This window comes from Parus major, chromosome 4A (assembly GCF_001522545.3).
Source record: "Parus major isolate Abel chromosome 4A, Parus_major1.1, whole genome shotgun sequence".
Classification (NCBI taxonomy): domain Eukaryota; kingdom Metazoa; phylum Chordata; class Aves; order Passeriformes; family Paridae; genus Parus; species Parus major.
The window spans coordinates 10,109,687-10,133,990 of record NC_031772.1 but is presented as its reverse complement, the minus strand read 5'-3'; the positions used below and the strand labels follow the sequence as shown (position 1 = coordinate 10,133,990).

Below are 24,304 nucleotides of genomic sequence, written 5' to 3'. Positions count from 1 at the left end.
TCATGCCTGTGGCCCACTGGCGTGGGACACCGTGCCGGAGGGACTGATGAGAGACTGAGCGAGCCGAGCTACACCCCACAACAAGGACTTCTCTGGATTTGCCATCTCATCAAACAGCAAGAGGTTTTATTGTTTAATATTAATCAAATTCTGTTAAATAAACAGGGTTTTTTTCCACTTTTCTCCAAGGAAATACTTTTTCCCAAACCAGCTTGGGATGGGCCACTTAAATTTGGTTTCTGGAGGAACCCCATTTGGAGGTTTTCTCCCAAATTTGCCCTAAACCAGAACAGGCCCCCACAATTTGTAGATTAATGAGTGCAAAGAAATAAATGTAGTGACCACTTTAAGAGACAATTTAAGGCCTTATATAAATAGCAAGATAGGGATGCATTCCCCATAGCACCACCATAAGTAGGAGTTCCCACTATTCAAAAACTGAAAGTCAATATTGATTTCTTAACCCATTAGTAAGTTGCATACACACAGAACTTTCTTATTTCACTGAACTTGTAAGACTAGGAAGTAGAGTTTATTATTTTCATTAATAATTCATAATTTTTATTATTTTTTATAACTCCTTATTCTTGAAATAAATATCTAGCAATGTGATCCAGCAAGATTAGGACAGGTACAAAGAAAATAAAAATTAATACATAATCAGCACTTCATTAAATTACCTCATCAAATTCTTCAGTCATTTTTCGGATTATTTCAGAATTCTGCATATGTCGGAACATCTCTGCTGTAACAACTCCTACAATTTAGATATTAGGTCATTAGCGCTGCTAATATGAATGCTGTAGATGGCAGAAGACACGCCTCCTGCTACAATGTCAAAATAACCCATTTTCACCTAATCTACTGATTACACATTTTTGACAAATTTCACTTTTTATCTTCTAGCATCCATGTGTAACAAGTACTTAGCCCCATTTATTTATGTGGGGTTTATTACTGGTCTTAAGAAGTGTGTTTGTGCACATGTACACACACACATCTAGAACTTACTAATTCACTCATATTCACAAGTCAAAGATACTTGTGCCAGACCTCTGTATCAGTAAAGCATTGTACCATCTGAAGTGACCTTTTGGGACTCAAGATTCTAAATGCTGCAAGACAATTTTGAACAGCTCTGTTACTACTTATTATCTTTAGCACTGTAATAAACATAGTGCTTTTATGCAATTTCTATTTGTCTTGTCCTCAAATTGTTAGAACTCCTAAAGTTTGTCGCAAAATTCGTGACAAGGATCAGCACAGAAAGCACTAAAATATCCTGCAGCTTTATCTTGCAACAAAAATCAAAAGGTCACTATTCTTGAAAGTGCAGATAACCTCTGAGGAACACTGTTAGCTTTCTGGAGATTTACACATGTTAAAAGTTGATCAGGACAGAGAAACACTTAAGCAGAACAAATTACATCCAGTCCTCGTCTATCAAGTATAGTGACACTGCAAGGCAAGTTACCTTCTCTTTAAGAGGATATCTGAGATAAAAAAATGGAGGACATGGAAATGACGAAAGAAAAACCAGAAAATGAAGGGAAAAAATATATATGGAAACACAACATTACTGTAGACAGTCTACCATAAAGTTGTCCATAATATCTTTTGAAACGAAAGCTATGAAGCAATCTTAATCCATGATAAAAAATAGGTATATCAAAATTAGAATTCCAAGACTGAACAAGTTGATCTATCAGTGATGGGACACAAGATCTCTGAAATAATAGCAGGAACAGAGGAAGAGGAAGCACATGTTAAGTACCAGTACTGATTTCTATCTGCTGAAAATATAAAAGGCTTCATCAACACTTTAAACTACAGTGTAAGGTTTCTAAACCTCCTACTCCCATCTTCAGAAATACTTGTTTAACTCCAAGAACCTGATAATGTAAACTAGCTCTGGGCATGAAGCAGTCTTACAGGCTTAGTAGTATGAAAGCAAAGATTGAGAATCATACTAGAATATTACTTAAATGGATGAGTAACCATTTCAATATCTTACCTTTGCAGCCTGAACACTGAATAAAGAAGTTAATGAGATCAAGAAGTGCTATATCTCGGTCATGTTTGTATGACTCTATCCAGTCATCCACTACAGACTGAAAGAAAACAAAAAAAAAGCAACTGCTCAGTTTTCATAAATTGAAGACATTGTTACTTACCTGCTTTCCAGTAAGTGATTCTTCTTCATCCCTTTAAGTAATTTCCACCCTCTTTTTTGATTACTACATAACTAAATGTTTAAATGATCTTTTATTGCATATGTTCTCGAGAACTCATTTTATTCTATAAACATATACCAGTACAAAACTGAACCTAAACATAAAGCACAGGTATAGCATACACTCCTACATGAACATTTTTGAAGGAAGAATGCAAAAATAATTGGGGTATTTTACAGAATCAGGTTTTTTATTTATGCCCTTCCCCTGCTCTGCCAAACCACTGTCATTTCTCTGGAGATACTATTTGTGCATTTAATTCCAACAGCTACAACTCCCTATACTCTTTAAAAAAATCTGCCCCTTTGATGGACTTTGCTTCATCCACATTTGCCATAACAGGATGAACAGCACTGCTCTACACTCCACAGATATTAATTACTCTGTAGTCAGTAAGGCAAATAGGAACAAGCACGTTTTATTAAATGACCTTAATATGAAGCTATTAAACCACTGATAATCATTTTGACAAAACAAAATTTACATGCAATTATGTTTTAACCATCCATTTGTAGAGTGAAAACCATCTACTGTCAAGGTCATGAAAGCACAGACTCAAACAATTTTATTAATACAGGTACAAGTGATTTACTTGAGTATCAAGTTCTCAGGTTTAACGTATTTTAATATGTTAGTACCCTTCCCTAAATGATGGAATAATTCAGAATTTCGAAAGACAGCTGGACTATGCAGTATCTCCAAAGCTTCTGATCTGTATTCTCAGTGCTCACTCTCACAGGCAATATTGCTATGAGGAAAAAAAAAACATATTGCCATCAAGGAAAACTTCTGAACGGCTAAATGCCTCTTCCCTGAATCTCAGATTGTTTGTAGTGTGATGCACAACTTTTGTCAGTACAACTGACAAAAAAGAATGAAAAAATCAAAGTGAAACTGTCATGGTCTTTCCAGTAGGAACAGAACCTATGAATTGGACCTGAGTGGACTGGCCTGAAGGGAAGAATGAAATACGGAGAAAACAAATTGGCTTCTAAAGAATATCACCATGCAAGAAGTAAGAATTATAGGAATGTAATAAATATTTAAACTAGGCAGCCTTGTTTTCAAATTCTATTCAATTTAGAGAAGCTCCAGCAAAACACTTGCTTCTTGAAACATTTTGTCTCTGTGAATGAACCACCTCTTTTTGCCAGAGAACAGACATTAACTCACAGAATCACAGAATGGATTAGGTCGGAAAAGACCTTTGAGGTCATCGAGTCCAACCTATGACTTAACACCACTTTGTCAACTAATTCAGAAGTACAGTACAGAACTAAAAGTAAAATAGTTAACTTAAAATTATTAACAAAATTTTTCCAGATAAGCAAACACCAAGGGCCATGGAAAAAAACTTTGTACTCTGACTGAAATGGACTTTAGTTTAAAAATAATTTGAGTTTTTTTCTTTCTAATTATAAAAATTGACAAAGATTCAGGTATCAATTTCCCAATTCAACAGAGTAATCAAACCTGGCAAAGCTCAATTTTGCCCTTAGAAAGCAAAATATTTTGATGGTATATCATTTTAAACAGCTAAAATGTCATGAGGATACAATTACTGATAACTGGCTGAACAAGCTGCACACGGAGCAACAGTTAGAGAAGTATGTTTTTCCATCTGCTTTGAAATAGAACAAAACAAATGATTTGTGCAAATACATCCAAGTAATTTGTTTTTGTTCCCAGCTGTAAGGTGCCTTGCAGGTGCCTGCAAACCCTGAGAGAATCGTACAGCAACCCAGCTTCCTGCATATGTATTATAAGAGCTGCAAACTCTAGATTTCTGGTCCCAAAGATAGTTTTTCTTCCACACTGCCAGGAGTCACATGAGTGAGTCAGCAGGAAAGCTTCATGGCTGACAGGCTTACACTTATTACACTTTAACCCTATCTTGACTGGGAGACTCACTGAATTTGAAAATAAAAAACAACAAAAACAGTGATGTATTTCTTATTAGTCTTATTTCAGTCCTGTTACTAAATGCAGTGGGGAGGGTGCCTAATGATACTTGAAAGAGTTAAATTTCCCCTAAGTTGACTTGGCCAGAGTATATTACTACCCTTCAATTGGCTAGAATTTGGGTCAGGAAATGTAAAGAGGAGCCTCTAAGTTGCAGCTAGTGATTTTACTTTGTATAAGAGAAGCAACTATCTATTTTCAGATAATCTAAGCTCTGGATGCATGTAAAAACTACAGATTCATGTTAAGGTCCATGACAATAATAAAGTCCAGTAAGGTCTATGACAACAGTAAGTCTAAACCACCACACAAAAAGGACTGCCACACAAAAAAGACGTTTAATTTATGTAATCCAAAACAACCTTTCTTCATTCCAGATACTAAAAACTTACTTTGAATCATAGTATGTATTTTTTTGTTTCATATATGATTATTAATGAATAACATTCAGAAATTAAGTATCAGTTCATTCGAATTTAGAGACCAACAAAGCAAAACCACTTTATTTTGATACTTATATACAGCTAAAACCAGCAAATGGAAGGAAAACAATTACTTTAGATTTCATTTGATTAAATTGCATGTAGAAGAAAATATTGCTCTACTTAAATTGTACCTATATCCAAGTCATAGAGCTATCCCAGGTCTTACCTGCATAGCACTCTTGCCCATTTTAACTACTTCAAAGAGCATCATGTTTTCCACACCATTCTGTTGGTGATGTCCATTCATCCGATTCGGACCACCAGGTTTCCCTCCTCCGTTACCACTTTTTCCCTTCTCTGCTGGTCCTTTTTTTCCTTTTTTACAGGTCTGCAATCACATACACAAGAAGTTTTATTTAATTATTAAGAAGTATTAAAAAAAAAAAAAATCACTATCCATACCATGACAAATATAGACAAGACCCTTGATTTTCAGCAACAATATTTTTACATGTTTTATATGTATCTATGTGTGTGTATATGTGTGTAATATATATATATAAATAAATTCAGAAGCTGGAAACAGCAGATCCTGAGTGATACAAAGACCAGCAAGGCTTCTCCTTACCTCATTTAAAATCTTTTAGCAACTAAAAATGTGATTAGTGTGTATAACACAGATCTTTCATGTGTTTAAATCATAAAACAGATTATACATATTTCCTTTAAAACAGCTAAGGTGATTCCCTTAACACATCAGAAAATCTCCTCTGCCATTAATTAACCCTTTGTTCTTTCATTTGAACATACATTGGCAAATGGTGGGGTGAGGAAGAGCAGACCAGCTTTTTTGTATTTGATTTCCCAAATGACGTATGACTTACAGAAAGAAGAAAGAAAAATATTAAGTACAAATTACATGACCATTGTATAAAATCTATCACCACCTCTCAACAAGCAGGTACTCTGCACTAGTACAGGCTCGTACTTCATTGGGGTCATTCATACTGTGACCCCAATGAAGGGTCACAGCCCAGGCTAGCGTACGGCAGGGAAGGAGCCACATGTGGTGGCTCTGAAGCCTGTGAGAGGCACATGGGGAGGAAAACTCTCCAAGGAAGGGAAAGAAGGGCTGAGAACCGGGTTTAGACCTCCCACCCCACTATTGTAACCTCCTGTCTGCAACCTCTTAAAAAAAGCACTTTTAACTGAATTATTGTTCTGTTCACTTTTCAAACTAAAAGACATAGAATACATGATAAATTTAAGTATATGTATAATATAATAAATTAAGTATATTTATCCACGATGAATAGGGTGGAAAATATGCTAAGAGACTGATCAAATCAAAGCTTATCCTTTCCTGCCCTACCTCCCTTGTGCCTTCAGAGCAGTAAGGAAATATCACAGAAACAGTCAATTTCCATGCAATTACAAATATGAACTCTCTTCACAGAACACTTGCATTTTCAGAAAATATTCCTTGCTCATTCAACTTCAAAGCAAGTGCTAAACTCTTCAGTTCGTAACTGTAGAAATGTTTCAGTATCCCTAAAGATTGAACATACTTTGCCTTTGCCTTGTTTTTGGTTTTTTCCTTCAATATCCTCAAAGTCTGTATCAGAAGAGAAGTGTGTTTCAGACTCCCTGCAAGGAAAAAAGACAAACCATTCACACATTTCATCAGAAACATTCTTAAATATACTATATAAAATCATAGTATGCTCTCAGTCCAGTAAGTCATCACCAACAGTCAAACTTTTCCCAAGCCTGCTGTTGAGGAACAGAGCATATCCCCACACTCGCAGCCTATCCTGTCTCCTCCAAACAATGTACCTGAGAAGGAAGCCATCCAGGAAAATTAAAAGATCTGAGGGTAGGTAGAAAATAGCAGCAGGCTGGGAACCATGCCTTTGACGTGATAAACATGAAAACATCTCAAAAACCAAAGAGTTTTAAATACTGGTCACAAATCCTTAAACAAAATGAGGAGGAGAAAAAACCCAAAAGCATCACTTTCCCTGACAACCAAAGTGTCTTAACAGATTTCTTCATGCTGTTAGAAACTTAGGAAGTAATTAAGAGGTTTGCTTATGTTGAAAGGTACAGAAAAGAAGTTTTGGTGAGGTTTCCTCATCAAAATGATACACTGTAGTTCTGTTTAGGTTTGTAAGGTAAAAACACTAAATACACAAACTCATTTGTTTCATTTCCTACACATTAAAATATGCTGCATTGACACACAAATCCTTAATCGGCAACACCGATGGGAAGGTGTGTGAAATGACCTGAATTACTAATAGAGAATGCTTGGCTTGTGTAGTAGTCTCTGTTTCTACATTTCCTGTAGAAATTAAGTTAAATGCTACAAATGATGCTACAAGAGCTCATTTTAACACACAGATGCAGTACAATGAATTTTAAGCTGCTATCACAAATTTCTGATACACAGTTCCTGATTCAATTAACAAAACAATCAGAAATATGACCGGAGGCACGGAAGACTCATTCCTATGGATGTATTTATTTATAACCTTCTAAAACACTCCAGAAACTTAGTCTCTCACTACTGCCAAGTGTCTGAAAGGAGTTGCTGCCTTTTGACATGGATTCTGCTGTGTCTGGTTTTGCTGACTATATAAGCTGATATAGACTGGAAAAGGCTGCAAACCAGGGCATTGGGGGGAAGAATGAAAGAAAGAAAAAAGGTGGAAAAAATTTCCTCTGTAAAGATGCCTCGATGTTCTTATTTTCACAGGAAAGAACTAAATACAAATTCCAAGCATTTCACTAAGCAATAAACTACAACAACAGAGTAGAAAACCATTATAAACAGTTGTAAAAACATTATTTTACATTAAACGATCTTCCAATTTATTTCAAATCTTTTATTTCTCACTGAAAAAAACAAACACCCACACAAATAAACTCATTGATACGAAACTGCACCTTTGCATCTTTTTAGACTTCATAACCAAGTTAAACCATTTTAACAGTCTAGAGAAATGTATTCGTGCCAATCCATTGACAAGTAAAAGGGGGCGAACTGGATTCTTTTGGTCTGCTTGAAATGCTTTACTTCTCTATCCAAAAGCATAATCTGTACCTAATTCTAAATCTTGGAAACTTAAATATCTGTTTCTTAAAAATTGGGGGAAGATGAAAGGCTTAGTAAAATTATGTCAAAAACACCAAGGAACTGATGCCTGTGGGAAGCCATTACTTTGGCCTTAACTAAAGCATTTGGCATTACATATTTAAAATATTAACTGACCTGCCCCAGGTAAGGGCAAATTTTTCAACTACTTGATTTAAAATCAGATTTTAAACAACATTTTAAAAACTTAATTTACTCCTGAATTAATACTCAAGAAAAAATTAAAACAATGCTTTTATAAATCTAAAAAAAAAAAAATATAGAACACTATCCTTTATTATGTTTCCTTGTTTCCAAGAGAAAGTAAACCACAACACAAAAAAGAGACCGTACATTTACAAACAGAACTACAGATTTTTAAAGTACTTACTGAAGGAGAGTAAAATCAGTTGGTATTTCTGGAGCTGCTATCATTTCTTTATCATCTTCTGGAACACCACTGTATTAGAAAGATATTCAAAAAGCAGTCTGAAGTGTAAGCTTACTTTTTTTTCTTCCTTTGTAGCAGACTTCTAGAATAAAACAGATAAAAAAGTACAGTGAAAATTATTCTACATATGGAAGGATAAAAGAGTTGGAAACAGAAAATGTAGATCCCACCATCCTGTTTCCAAACAAGCTTTCTCCTGTTTAAAGATTTTGAGTCCTCTCATGATGCTACCACAAAGTGACTCCACAAATGGTAAAAGCATTGCAGTAAAATAATAATACAGAAACACTGTAAAAAAACTCAACCAAACAAAATATAACAAAAAACCCAAACAAATAAACAAAAACCTAAACAAAAACCCTCCAAAACCAGCAAAAAATAATTTCAAAAAAATCAAAACCCCACCACACACATTTTCTGAATAGGATGAGCGAACAATGGTTTTCATTAACACAACATAGCAGAGCCCAGAATGGACAACACTAGGGTAATTCTTGTTGACCAAACAAAACTGGACTTGATGTTGAACTTGAAGGACAATATGTGCATATTTTAAAATATTATCTATAGCAAATTTGTATCTCCAACTTGCCAACTTCCATGTAATTTCCCATAAATATAAGCTCTTAAAATAAATTCTTATAATCAGATGCTTCACAACTCCATGTCTTCCAGAGCTGATAAACCAGACTTACAACAGGTTTAACATTTGAAGCATTTGTCAAGGCTCTTAGGAGTATCAAGGAAGATAATACTATCCACATAGTATAAAGGCAAGCATGGAAAACACAACTGTTTTAGCAAGAAAACTAAAGATTTTGAACTACCCTTTTTAAACTTCACCATAATACTGTTCATTATAATAAATTTAGGGTTTTGTCTTATTTTTCCTATTCTTAAGGGGGAAAAAAATCACCCTGGATACTTCAAAAGCAAGTTTTTGCCATCTGGGCTGAAGTTTTCTATGTCACTTGGCTCCCCAGGCTAACTTTTACACAGTGAAATTAAGAAAGCATGATGTTCAAGTATTTTGAAGATAGCATACCAAGAAGGAAAATTGTCAGAGTCAGTCTGCTGACTATACAGCTTTCTGGAGTGATTAGGTATTTGAGGGAAATATTTAATTTTGGCATGCTAAGCACATGTTGCTCAAAGTCTGGTAGCTCTGCTCCAGAGACTGCATTTCAACCAAGCATGTGGCAGAGAGGCTGGACAGGTTTTCTCCTGCAAGTGCTTATTCTAAATGCTAGGGGCCACTGTAGCTTCCAGGATTTAGAGAGATAAGAGAAATCATAAACCCTGTACTTATTACATTCTCTCTTTCTTCACATTTCACATAATTACATTAAAGCAGAGAACCAAAGCGGAAATAAATAGTGGCAAAAGCAAGGAGGTTCAAGATTATTAATTTCAAGACAGTCCACAACTCCTAAAGCATGTTCCATCCAAAACACAGCAGAAGACAAAAAGCTTCTGAAATAAAAGCCATGCTGCAGAATGGCAGCACCCTCTGCCACTGCATTCCTCCTTTCTGTAAAGGCACCACATAGGCACACAACCAGTGCACTCCATTTACACTCCCCGTAGCAACCCATGGTCCCAGGCACAGTAACAACCCCTACCCAGTCATTCACCTTTGTACGCTCTGACAATTGAGTATCACCCAAATCCCCATTAAAATGGGCAAAATACAACTCAAGTATTTTCCCCCCAGATTCTCATGTTAAACTGGTTCAATAGCAGATATCCAGAGTCAAGGCACAGAAAACATAAGACTGCATAGCCACCAGCAGGAGAGGGAAGGGTAAAATTCCCTTCTTTGGTGGCAAGATGCTATTATACCATCCAGGCTGTCTGTGAAATGCCATGCTCAGAAACTAACAAAGTGCTACACTTCAGAATTTTTTAATGTACTTAGTATTTGTTTATTTCTTAACATTTTCTTTGATTCTAATGAGCAACTCAAACTTGGAAAAAAGAAACACACTTTAATGCCTTGGTCATCAGGCTGGCACCTGCTCAGCTGTAGTGGGGGGGGGAGGGGGGGGAAGAAAAATGAAGAAAATAAACTGTACAAGTTATTTTTGAGGCATGCTTGTGATTCAGTGCCAGCGCAAAGCAGAGGTGCAAACATCAAAAATCATACTGCCCAGTTTCAAGTTCAACCTGTCTATCAATGTGTTGGTATTTGACTCTTTCTAGTTTACCTTTTTCAATGTTAAGAGGCAAGACATCTACTAAAGTGACAATCAGGATCCTTACATGCAAATTGGCTCCTTATATGAAACCGAAATATACTATCCTACCAAATTTTGCAAAAATCTCAGAAAATTATTATAACCATAGAAATGAAAAAAACCAAACAGAACTATGAAAAAGAATGGGCAAATCATTAGAGTACTTGTTCTCTACATCAAACAAATCAAAAAAATCACTAACAAAAGCTGTCTGCCTTTTACACCAATTTGAACTTCTTGTCAGAACTATTCATCTTAGTACAGACCACAAAACATGAGACAAAACGTGGCATTTGCCAGAATCATCTCCTAGAACAGAACAGACATAGCAAGTTTTTGCTTGATGCTGAAGCATTCAAGTTCTGATATTCATATTTTTTGTTTTTCTTAAGGTAGAAAAACCTTAGCCCCCATGAGTGCAACTATTTAGTGGTACTCTGGAAAACAGAAGCTAGAGATGAACACCTCCCAATGGTGTACAAAGGAAGAGTGTAAGGGATCTCAGATGTCAAGCTTAATTTCCAGAAATGACCAAAAAAACACTTGCATTTGTCCTACTAAAGAATAATTTTACAAGATTTATACACATCAAGAATGAAGGTCTTTTGATGCTCAGCCAACAGGGTCAACCCAGTCCAGTAAGCTCTCTGGCAGTGGCCAAGAGAATCTGCCCAAGGAAGAACGTTATTTCCTTTATAGCCAAGTTTCCCTGAATACCTTCTTAGCATCCAGAAATAATCCATGGATTTTGCTGGCCAGAGAGGTTGTCCCAATACTTCAAAACGCCTTTATTTTTTCCATTAATATTTCCAAATAGTAGGCTATCTTCCATCCAAGAACTCCCACAGCCAAATTCCATACTATGAAAAGGCATAAATTCTACACTATTCGTACTGTAAAAATTCTTTGCCTTGAATTCATCACTTTCCAACTTTATGTCATGTTCTCTTGTTTTGGTATGGGAAAAGAGCGACACTGGTCATTCCCCAAGACCCTTCATCTCATCACCTTCTGGAAATTCAAGACTACTGCCAGCCATGTCTCCTTCATACCCACACTGAATGACTCATTCAAAGCATGCTGTTCAGGAAGCCAATAAGAAAGAACACTTATATGGATGATTTTCCTACCAAAACTTTTTAAATATATCAAGTTCATATACCACAGTGAAATCTGAAAAGAAAAAAGTTCAATTCTTGCAGATGTCATTCAAACAGTGCAAGCTGACCTTATCTATTAAATGTGTTCTAATGAACATATTATTTTAAGAACTCTAGGAAGTTAACTCTAAACCAAACCGTATCATAAAAATCAGCTCGAGTTTCTTTTTTGGCATGTTCACAGACTTCCAACTTTAATTTTCCCAAGCAGATACTGAAATCTCTCAAGCCTGTGGAAACTTTAAAAGGCATTCAACTTTGTGAAATCATAATTAAATTATTAACTATAAAAAGAAAATGTATCCTGCTGAAGGATCACAAGGTGGAGCTCTAGCCTAAAGCTAACTGAAGAAACTCCAAAAGACAGGTCATCCAGAGGTTGACCTAGTTATTTCTCTGCCATAAACTTTATAACAGATTGCTAAAACTGCAATAATATTGTAGCCCATGTACTTTAGATCTGTATTTAGATTATTAAGACACCAGAGGATTTCTTCATCTTTTGTGAAATAAAGGCAGATACAATAAAGGCAGATACATGTTTTATTCCAATGACTCTTACAAAAACAGAAATGCATACAGCTGCTGTAGTGTAACTAGTCTCAGTATTTAGCTTTCAAAACAATCAGAAGAATTTCAAAGAACATTTTAAGAGCAGAAATAATGTATCCCTTTATTGTAGCTTGCTATTTAAAACTTTACTAACAAAACATTAATGAACTAAAAAATCTACTGGAAACAACAGGAGCAGTTCAGCAACAGTAATCATACATAATGCTTCCAACTATAAATGTAGGAGGGGTTTCTGCTTCAAAGAATTTGACTGTTAAAAGCAAGCAGCAAGCACGAAACACTATCAAGACTCTAAATGCATATTCATTGAGAAACAGATTTATATCTTAAAGGCTATTTATCCCTATTACATGAATATTTAGGTATGGTTGTGATAAACTCAAATACACTGGCCAAATGTTGACTCTGCCAAAAGTTCATAGAATTCACCAGCACAATTCACACAATAACACATACACTGTCATCAGCAGTTGCTGAGGGCTACCTGTGCTCCCACAATTACTATTACATGCATAGATACACTAATGCAATTCAGTGAGCAGCATCTGCTCTAAGAATATACCTAATTATGTATGTGTGTATACACATACTATAAAGAATCACAAAAATTGTCTCAGACGTTTGTGTTTTGTATACTTGTGTAAATGCAGTAACTCCAGTGTTATTGATCAAGCTCACTGTGAGGTTTCAGATGGGTTTTGGTTGGGGAGCGTTCCCTATACAGGCTGTTTATTTTGGTTGCTGTTGGATCCTTGTCATCTATCACCTGGAAGTTTTATAATGCAAATCAGTAAAACAGTTACCATTTTTTTTGGGAAGGCAGAGATGCAAAGTTAAAAAAATAGCTACATGGCCAGGACAAAGATTTGGGTAATGCAGAATAGGCTGTTCAGAGATGTATTTTATTTTTCCCCCCCTGTAATTCAATTTATCACCTGGAAAATCAAGGACCGCACTTAACTGAGGAAATTACAACTTCTCAAACTGTGACGCTGGAGCGTATGGCTGAAGTTCATCTCTGAATTATTTACCTATCCATGAATGAGTGATGCTTCAGGACCAATTACGCAGCACCAACAGTTAAAATACTAACCAGATAGAATTTAAATTAAGGATCATAAATATGTCCAGTATTTTCCCTTAACTATTTTAGAACAGAAAGGCAGTATCAGCTACATTATACCTCTCACCCCCTTTTCAGACAAACTATAATGTGCTTAACCTTTTGTTTGATAAAATGATGTTTGGTTATCCAGGGGAAAAAAAACCAAAACAACAAAAAACCAGACAAATTTGCTTCTTCATACTCCTTTTACTTTTATTTCTGTAAGTGGACTTAATTTAAGCAAGATTTTGAGAAATTGCATGACATTCACTACAGACCTCAAAGAGTGTGTTATTTCTACTAACAGTATACAACCTAATACATCAGCTGCCAACTAGCTTTAAAGCAATTCTGCAATTTGAGTAAAATACAGAAAACATACTTCAAGTATAATTCTGTAATGTAACTGTACTTTAATATATAGCTATAACCGTATCAGCAGCTTTGATCATGTTAAGATAGTGCAATCAAGACTAAACAAAACAATAATGCAATTAATATCTTTATCTGTGTGGTTATTTTCGTGCTGTTTGCTTAACAAATGAGACTTGTAATTCCTTTACAGAAAGGTCTGAACTAGAGACCATCAATCTACGTACTTCCTTGCTCACAAAGACAGGACCAGTCCACTGTGCTAAAGCCACTGAACAGTTAACATGCCAAGAACCTACATGACTGAATTCACACAGCTCTTATCTTTTCAGTCTCTTTCTTCGCTTTTTTTTCCCTGAACTTCCAATTGTTACATCCCATCCACACAACTTGGGACCACACACCTCTCCATCTTTCAAAACAAGAATCTTTTGTTTTAAAAACAAACAAACAAAAACCACCACCAAAACAAAACATTTTTTTTAAAAAAAAGCCATGCTGTGATGGTTGTTGATTTTATGCCACTACTACCATTTTTTCCCCTGGCCTGCTCTTTATTCATTTTTATAACATTTGCTCTTTAGTTCATACAACAAGTCTGCTGAATAAGTGAGAAAGAGCCATCTCAGAATATGCTTTTCCAACACCGTGGGCTGTCACTGAAAGCAGTAGGTTTTCCTTTCCTCTCTCTAAACACAGGAAAGCTTCTGCTCCTTCTGGCACTCAGGCAACCCAGCAGCAAGCAAATTATAAAACCAAAACCATTTCCATCTCCCATGATTAGCCCTCCATCGGATCAGCCAACTGAATCAATTTCTCCTGCAGCCACACAAGTCACTGGATGCAGCACGTGCAGCTGAACCCTACCTTCACAGCACAGCCATTGAGGAGCTTTGCCAAGGTCAGAGCATCACCACCAGCGGGCAGAGCTCTGCTGCGACACAGGACCTCATATACCTACGTGGCAATCTGGAGGCAATGCAAGGTTCCTGCTTTTTCTGCAGCTCTGTGGGGCTAAGCAGGCACTGAGGCCCCAGTCGTTCCCCAGCTCCTACTTACACACCTGCCAAGGGGGAAGAAGCCCCACAAACAAACACCATGCCGGGGATACATATCGCCTATGACAGCATCTTCTGTCTAAATTCATCACCTGCCCAGTCTCACCTGCCTCTTCAAAGTACCCTCCCTACTCCTTTTCCACATGCATTTCCTCCATTATACAGCAGACAGCACATGTACCTAGAGAACCATTCACTTCTCACCACTCCTCAGCCAGAAGCCCAGCTGACAGCAGCTGAGGACCCCCAGAACCTGAGAGCCAGCCAGGAAACAGCCAAGCACATGGAAACACAGGCCTCCAGAGGTAATGCACACACTGGTCAACACAAAGTAAAATTTGTTTTCATGGTTTAATGCTGTGAAAACAAAATCCTAAACAGGCTTTATTGAGGGGGGAGAAGGAAGAATGAAAGAAAAAAATAATTTAAATGGCATATGAAAGAAGTCAGGCTAAAACTCAAAGTGAAGGTTGAGATTATATCCCAATTTTAGAGACTTTCTGAAATGTGAATAATATACAAGGACCTTTGTACCAACCTAATAAGTCTGCCAATCTCAATTACACCACCAAATAATCCTCCTCTCATTAAAAGTATTTTTTGATTTCTGCTAGTTTAATTAAATACGTGGAACAACTATTACAGGAGGAAAAGAGCTTGCTACAGTGAGTGCTTCACAGTCATAGGATTGCTCATTAAAGTACCATTAATAACATCAATATATTTAATGAAGTTATATGATATTTTGAAACATAAGTACACTACTACTGCTTGAGTCCTATGAGGTTTTTACAGTGGCAACTAGTAATTCACACTGTCCAGTAAAAACACTCAATATATGCATTACAATATCTGAAAGATTATTGAACTGTAAAATAAAGGCAACTATTATGCTTATTAAAGGGGAAAATACCTGTGTTACTCTCTAATGATCCTGCCCAACAATATTCCCAAGCTTTACTAAAATGCACCTGAAATTCCCATATATCTTTAAAATTGTTTGGGTTTGGATCTCTTAAAAAACACAAAGGCAAGATAACAAAAGTAGAAGTTACACCTCATTGTGCTTGTCACATCTTTCCTTGCCAAAGAAGAGATTGCTTCCAGATGTTGTAGTCTGACTGCATGGAAAATGAGGCTCTTAGGAAGAATAAAAGCCAAGTCAGATAATGACCAAGACTTTAAAGAAATAAATAAATGGGGGGGGGACAAAAGCCACATATGCCTACTTAAGTCAAAGTAGGAGTAGTTGTTCATTTATGATACCAGGCAAACACAACCTCCAGCTGCCTAAATACCATAAACTTCCAAACTAAACTACAGAATAGAACAATATGCCCCTTCACATACTGTTTTTTCAAAAATGCACTTTGCACATCCCCTCAAAATCTTTGCTCTTGTAAAAAAACTAGGGATGAAGACATGCACAGTCCACAGCAAGCAGGTAACATGTTCCACAGCAAATCCTTGAGCAGAATTAGCGTTGTTCAAACATACAGCCAACAGCAATGAATTACTTCAATACACAGGGTGGAGGCAGGGTTTTCCAACTGACAATGCATCCCCCATCTAGCAAGTTCTATTTTTTGTTCTGCCACTGATCAATGCGAGCCTGCAAGTTGTCTCACTTTAGCAGAGCCCCACTGCTTACCCTCCTACCTTATAGATTTTCCGCCTAGAAAAGTGCAAGTCACTAGGGGTTAGTGCCCAAAATTTTGGGCATTTTTAAGAACAACTACATTTGATGACAAATTCTGGAGGAGGGACTATACAAGTGCATACTGCAATAGCTTCAGCTGCTATTCTAAGATACAATTCAGTATTAGATGGCTGAAATAAGGGAAAACAAAACCACTGAAGACTGGAAAGTAAAATCTCTCAAGCACATCTCCCAGTCAACTTGTATCAGCCCAGGTCACAGCACCCTTCTGAAAGTCCTTTGCCAAAATCCCTGTACTCCCCTGCATGGTGATCCCAAGCGTTCCATGATCAGAAGGAAAAAGGAGACCAACTCTGTTCTATCTTTGGTCAGCTGAGATTCACCAGTTTATTAGCTGAAGCTTCACACTTTACAAAACTGTTTGAACTGGCTCCAGACAGTAACTAAAAGAGACTAAATCCACCACAGAAATAAAGTGAAAATAATACAGAAACAAGCCAAATGGTGGTAGTCTTACCTGGACGTTTAAAATAATTTTCAAAAAACCAAACCAACAGAAAAAGTGTGGGAGGATACTTCATTTAATTTCATCCTGCTGTCTTCTGTCAAACCAGCCCAGCTTTTTTTCTACTGGGCCTGGGATACAGCAAGAGCATCCCTGCCTAAAATTCTCCTAGGCCACCTGCAGGGCCGCAGCTGCTCTGCACTCACCCCTAGGTGCTCTCCCACCCACCTACTCCATCACCGCTGCACCCACAGTCTCGCAGCAGCACTGGAAATCTCACTGAATAAGTACAGCTCCAAAGACTGCCAATACCTCACCATTCGTGTCCATCCCTCCCTGGCCCAAAGAAAATCTATGCCATCATAAACAAAAAGGAATATTTAAGAAAAAGTAAATAAACATTGTACCACATCCAAACCAAGCAGTATGACAGCTAAAACCTAGGCCTTTCATAAGCAGATTATGGATCTTTGAACAATCAACCTAAATAATCATCCTTACAACATAAAATTCAAGCAAACTACACATGTATGCAAAAGTTGGCTTCACTTCTAAAACTGAGGAAATAAAGACAAAAACCTTGTTATCTTTCAATAAACACTTATCTCAGCAATTCTGCCAACCTCAGAACATCTGTGCTCCATACATCCTCAGTCACAACTTAAACATTTTTAATACCCAATATTTTGTTCTTGTTCTCCCTCATAATATTTGGGCTAAAAGCCCAATTGGTTTGTTTGGAGATGTGCAGTACTGAATACTAATTTTATATGAAACAGCAGTTGTGATGTGCGTGGCTTTCGCCATTCCATTCAGAGAACTGAATATATTCACAATGAAGAATCTGTGTAACTCATTAATTAATTAATTATTGGATGAAAAAATTACATATCATCACTAAGTCTAAACACAACTCTCCTTTTTCTTTATTCATCCTAAAACAGAGTGCTCTTAAAAAAGTTTTGTGGGAGAGATGACTGGCACTGAAACCTCATGTATGGAGACCTAGAGTTAACTACTAACATTTCACTGAACATCCAGAGGAAAGCAGCCTGGCCACTTGCATATGTCTTAAGAGAACATGACAAAAATATTGGCATTATTTAAATCAGTTTTTTCAACTCTGTAATTGCTTACTTGTGGCAGGTAAAAAATTAAGCCAATTGAGAGTGCTCTACCAAACTAGGCCTGCTTTATGAAAGCTAACATGAAAAAGAGTATCAAAGCCAGGGTTTTTAGAGACCAATCTCATATTACTAAGTAAGCTGACAAATATCAACCGAGTCTTGATGTGTGCAAAATATTGAAGAAAAGGTTAGTGAGACTTGTCCTTTTGAAGTTATCTTCTGTTATAAGTGCCACTACTACTGTGAAGGACTATTCTTTATGCAGAAACATCCATTCTACACAGATCTAAAATATACAAATAGAGCTTGTTAAATCAACCAAAAATTAAACCTTTGGTTTCTTCATTTAATCTCAAAAGAAAAAAAAAAAAATCCATAAAGCTGTACCCCTCTACACATTTGCTCTTGAGTAAATTTTATCACATAAATAAAGCTAGTAGCTCCCTCCTCTTTCAAGAGATAGTTATACCCTACAACTAAATCTATATTATGTTGAAAATTTACTGATGACATTATGCAAATATCAAAATTTGTAGAAAATATTTTATTTGAGCCATATTCAATACAATGAAAATATTAAGACTACAACTATCAGACTTACAAGCTCAGCAACACAGTAGAAGCTGTTGAGATAAGGTACTTATTTTCAGCCTTTTTCCTGTATTTTCTTAAAGAAAAAAAAAAAGAGCAGTAGTGCCAGATGTCTCTTAAACAAGCTACATGTGCTACGATTCCTCCCCCTTCCCCCACTCCAAGAGAGGCATTCTAGAACAGGGTGTACCCGTAGCACCAGTGAGCTGAATTCCCAACTGCCCCATGCTCTTGGAGATTCAGGGAAACCACCGCATTTTTCCAGCACCTGGACGTACCAATCCCCTCACCTCCAGCACACGGAACAAGGCTTGCACGCTAAATATTGCTTTCTTTTTACTTCCTTCCAGCTGAGACAAAAATGCCATCTTTGGCATAAGGCAAGAAATCCAGCTATTGTCTTTACCTGATGTCACACAAAAAGAACATCCTTTTTCAGCCATCAGTTTAGTAGCTCCTTCACTACAGGGCATCCCAAAAACCATTTCTGCCTGCTAGAAGTTAGTTGGTAACTATGTACAAAAGATAAAATAAGGTTACATTGCTGTGTTGACTGAATTTACATCAGCTACAGTGTAACTTGTACAGCAGTTTCATACCCAAGATGTTGTAGGGCAAATTCTGATACAGTTACTGATGACCAACCATTTCTAGGACTCTTAACAGGATGCTGTTGGAGGGGTTGGAGAGCTTGCTGGGGGGAAGCTTTACTAGATTGATAATTATTATTATTATTATTCCACTGGAGATGAAAAGAAAGAACAAAAAAAAACACCAATCCAACTCAAAAAAATTAAAGAAACCATTCTGTATGATCTGGCGTACAGATCTATTAATGGCAACTCATCAGCAGTGACAATTAAAGCTAATATTCTGAATTTGCAAACATAGAATACTGAAGGGCTGACAAATCCCATCCTGCTGACTTTCATAGCATGGGAGGTAACCTCTGACAGAGGGATGTAAAAGTCAACTGCCACAGAGAAAGCCATGAAAGGACAACTAACAAATCTATAGTTGTCCAACAATTGCATGGAAAAGTACTTTATTCACCATAGTTTCAGCTTTTAATTTATTATCTGAACTGTATCATCTTCTTGTGGTTTTCAATTCATGATAATATTTGCCTTATCAGTTGCAATTACCTCTAATTATTAAAACAAGAACAGCCAGAATGCAAGTGCTGTATTTATCACCATGTCTTCTCCAACAACTGTTGTAGTTTTGCAATTATCTGCATTCCTACTCCTAGCATAGGTTTCTCTGTTTTGTACCAAACACCTGCCCCCCACCTCCCAACACTCAAATCAGAAACAGGTAGCTCAACAACTGAGAATACAACATACTGTTAACATGTAGAGTTTTTCAATTCTCATTCTCTGACATTTCTCAGTAAATTAAATTCCAAGTATTTTGAACAGGTGGACAGAAAAGGGATTATTTAAAATAGGCAATACCTCTTTCAGAGTGTTTTGATCTTTCTACTCCATTTTATGTTGTGCAGATGCAATGCTGAAGTAAGTCAATATATTTTCTCTAAACACATATTTAATTTTCTGAAATAGAATTTTAATCTTGTTGAATCCCTCATATTAAGTTATTCAGTTCTGTTAGATACCTACTCAAGAGTAGTGTTTCTTTGACTTAATTAGTTAGCCATCAATTACATAATTATTTATTACTCCTGTGTTGAACTAAGCAGACTCTATTCTCACTCGTGTCTTAACAGGTTTGGTTCTCTAGTTACCTTTACCAGAAATCTGTGATCATTGCTCAGAATTGTTACAACAAATCTTAACACCTAATGGCAAATAAAAACTTTTTAACCAGGTTAAGATTCTGCAAAATCATTTTCTAAGTACACTAAGCTCACAGCTCCTGAAACCATGATTTGCTTACAAAAATTACTTAATTGCATGCAGTTCATCATCACAGGGTGGGCTATACATTATGGAAAACTGGAAGAAATTTAAAATTAGGTAACTGGATTAGGATTCATGCATGTTTAAATACTTTTACACAGAAAATAACCTAGTATGCTTCAGTATCATGAAGTAGCAAATTTTTTCAAGTCATCACTTAATGCCTCAGGCACCAATTTCAAAAGAACACTGGATGAACAATGAGCTGCTTCTACTACTACATTATAGTAATCTCTTTACTAATGCAAACTGCCAACTCTCTGTTCTTACTCAAAAAGTCACTTACTGTTTAGAATTGCTCTGGCAATAAATCAGCAGTATAGAATTCTCAATGCTGTTGTACCACTAATCAGGATTACAAGTATAGTATCTTGTTTCAACTCAAATGGAATTTCTATACAGGCATGCCACTGGAAGTTAGTATCACCCGACAAAGTAGCTGCACATTATGTTTAGTTATAGTAACACAATGCTCCGACTGAAATGTATTTACCATCTTTCCTTTAGTTTGCCCTAATTAACTAAATGCAATCGCTTTTAATGTTTCAGAGTACGGTTTCATTGCTCACCTAATATATATTAAAAAACTATCATTCTTTTGATCATGATCTATTACACAAGTGTCAAAACATCGGTTACTAGTCAATCAACTGGTCTGGAGAAGTAACTGCATGAATCTTATTGAAACACACTTAGCAGGTATATCTGGCAAGATTCAAATGTCAACAATCAAAAGTTAGGTCTTTACAAGATTTTTCTTTTTTTTCCCTATTTCAGCATCATTGCCTGTTGCTTTCACGTGGACATCACATTAAGAAGACTTTATATATATTAAAATCAGATTCTGCTTGGAGTAAGTTTCCTGTCCTCCACAATACACATGCCAGGGGCCATCGATACATATACCTGGATCCTCTGCAATTCCATAAACTTCAAAGGCAAGACTAATACTCCATTGAGAGGATGCTGTCTTGACATCTGACTGCCTTGGTCTTGAAACAATATAAAAACAATTTCCAGCACAAGTTAAGAAGAGGTAATATCATTCAATCTAATTGTTAGACAAGAACATTTTTATCAGAGTGTAAATCAGGTCTGGTGGTTTTTCAGCTTGACCTCCACTTACTATAATCTTGCCCTAGGGTATGAAAATCCTAGATCATTAAATGCTACAAATTTAGTCTCACAAGCAACTTAAAACGAACCTACAATGAGAGCCATAGTTTTCAACTGCTGTTAAGTGTTGCAGACAATAGTGATAATAAATAACACAATGTCAATTTGGGCTTTTCTTTGGCAGATTTTGTGTTTGGGGTTTTTTTAAGAAATACGACTATATCTTTAGTATATCATTTTTTATTTCAGGGTGTTTTTGAGATTAAGGGAAAGTAACTTTAAATTTAGAGATCAAAAGAAAAACAATGTACTGTTTTTTAAAATTTAGATAGATTTCAGTTGTAAATTTTTTAAGTTTTTCAGAGAAAAGATGGTTTAGACAAAGCTGCCCACTTCTTACAGTTACAAGAAACATTTTAAATGCCAGCTTTCCTACAATTCTCTAGTCAACAGACATTTTAGGAACTGCTACCAATTCATTACTGTGAAACAGAAACAGATGCCTGCCAAAAAAATTAATTACAGAACATAAATTTTATTACTATGTGAATTAACTTAAGATTTCATATGTTAAGTGCAAAAACTATCCTAGAACTGCAAATGCTAGTATAATACACAGTACACTACGAAATCACGGCAGAAGGAAAAAAACACCAGGAAGGTATATATGCACTTCTTGCAGCTGATCATAGCAAGATAGACCTGCTAGGCCACAAAGTAGTAAAATTCCTCTTGTGCAAGTCTTAGCTGCAGGGAAGGAACAAAGGTAAGAGCAGCAACCCAGCAGAGAGGGAGCCAGACAGCAGCACCAAACCTTTAAAAAGGTCAGAGACGATGGATGACAGCCCCAAACAAGCAGTAATTAGCTCCTCCTGAACTTAACTTAGGTGGTAAGTAAGGGTCTAAGGACACAGCTGGGGTAGCTGAAAGACTAAAGCATAAGAATGGCAAAGCCACAGCTGTTCAACAGCAAAAGAAAATCACAGTACGCAAACACCATCTGAGAAATGAAAAAAAAGCTTTTGCAAGACCCAGAAATATCATTCAATTTACAGAACTCTGCATAGGTCTCCAAGGCAATTAACTCCAATTAACATCCATGTATATTAATAAAAACAAGAAAGCACAGCAAGTTAAAATTCAGATATCAAATATTAGTACTGAATTTACACACAGTAAACATACCACCAGTGACAAGCTCTAAATAAGCCTTTTCACTCTTGTAGCAATACATAAAAATAATACTCCATCAAAATTGTTATTCACACAACTTTCTTGCAAACAAATGCATAGAACTCTTAACACTTAGGACATAATTAAGGAAATAATTCTGGCATTTTATGACAACAAAAAAATTCAATCCACAAAGGATACCTTACCCTTTCAGACCTAACAAAATGTCCTCAGGATTCTCTGTATCATGTACAAATGCACATATCTTCCTTGCAAGTAAAGTGATTGTATAATGAGTACAGACTACCAAGATACGTTCTGCAGCAAGGAAAGTTTAATCACTCTTTACATTACAGTATTTCTGTATTTAATTCTGCATTAAAGCCTGAATATACACATTTTAGAAAGGCAATCACAGTCCCCTAAAGTCCTCCAAAAGAACATTTAATAGAGAAAATTAAAGTTGTTTCAATTGCAGTTAAGCACTGCATAATATAAACTGAGAATTTTAACAATTATCAACAACCTGACTTCCCTAAGAATCAATACCCTTTATTTAAATAGAAGGGAAAAAAAAAAAAATTTGCAGAGAAAAAGACAACTGTCCAACACTATTCCCAGAAGCAGATACCAAAGTATTTTCATGTCCTCCAATAAGTCTGAAGAAAACAATGTGCTCATCAAGCAATTCACTTTACGTCATCAAGCATTTCACTTTACATACAAGGTACAATCTTGGAGCAATACATGCAGCAATTTCCAGCTCAAGAAATCTCCAAGTATATACTGGACTGCTATATTTACAACCCTCAAGCACTAGCATAAAATTATGCTATTAAATGTTTCCCCTTTACCAAAACAATGCTCTTGTTCACAATGGCAGCTAATATTTGCAGGGGAGAGAAGACAAAGAAGTACCCTGGCTGCCTATTTAAACCACATCTCTCACCAATTAACACATCAGGGTACAAACACTACAACAATTCCCTATTCAGAAACTAAAAGATAAAATTCAAGTTTTAATGCTTATTGTTCCCAAAATCTACATTTAAAAAAACACACTAAACAAATCCTATTTCTTATTTAGTAATAAATTACATAGTTCAAAACATGTGCATCTCCTGCACAGTAGTGTAACATAAACTGAGACCATATGGTGTGCTGGAACCAACAAAACCAAACAAAAAATATTTAAACTGTCCAGGTAAAAATACCATTTGATGTTTTCTATATCACACAGTATCTAATGTGCAATGACATACTACTTCTCAGCAGTTCTCATCTAGGCAACATGATGGCAAAACCTAAACATTTTCATGTGATTTTTTTGGTTTCCTGGAGCACACAAGGGTAACAGGGGGGTCAGGGGTGCAGAAACAATATGAAGCACCCACACATTGCCTGATGACTAGAAAAAACCACAGAATTTTTATCTTCCTCAGGAAAATGAAGAAAATGCATTTTGTATAGAAATTCAGTTTGTATAAATCTATCAAC

The 24,304-nt window shown here is 36.2% G+C and overlaps 1 protein-coding gene and 1 long non-coding RNA gene across 9 annotated transcripts in view; one reads left to right on the top strand and one right to left on the bottom strand.

Moving 5' to 3' along the window:
• STAG2 (stromal antigen 2) overlaps positions 1 to 24,304 on the bottom strand; it is an 80,866-nt gene that overhangs the window by 36,265 nt on the left and 20,297 nt on the right. For all 8 annotated transcript variants that reach the window (XM_033514105.1, XM_033514106.1, XM_033514102.1 and 5 more), the window contains exons 2-6: positions 8,149 to 8,290; positions 6,190 to 6,268; positions 4,848 to 5,009; positions 2,015 to 2,111; positions 681 to 757 (exon numbers count right to left, since the gene is read on the bottom strand). In XM_033514105.1, the coding sequence (XP_033369996.1) occupies positions 681 to 757; positions 2,015 to 2,111; positions 4,848 to 5,009; positions 6,190 to 6,268; positions 8,149 to 8,192 (459 nt within the window). In that variant the 5' untranslated portion in view covers positions 8,193 to 8,290. The remainder of the gene's footprint in view (positions 1 to 680; positions 758 to 2,014; positions 2,112 to 4,847; positions 5,010 to 6,189; positions 6,269 to 8,148; positions 8,291 to 24,304) is intronic.
• On the top strand, positions 2,095 to 3,289 carry LOC117244359. The gene is made up of 2 exons (XR_004497284.1): positions 2,095 to 2,184; positions 3,147 to 3,289. It is a non-coding gene; the product is annotated as an uncharacterized LOC117244359 (long non-coding RNA).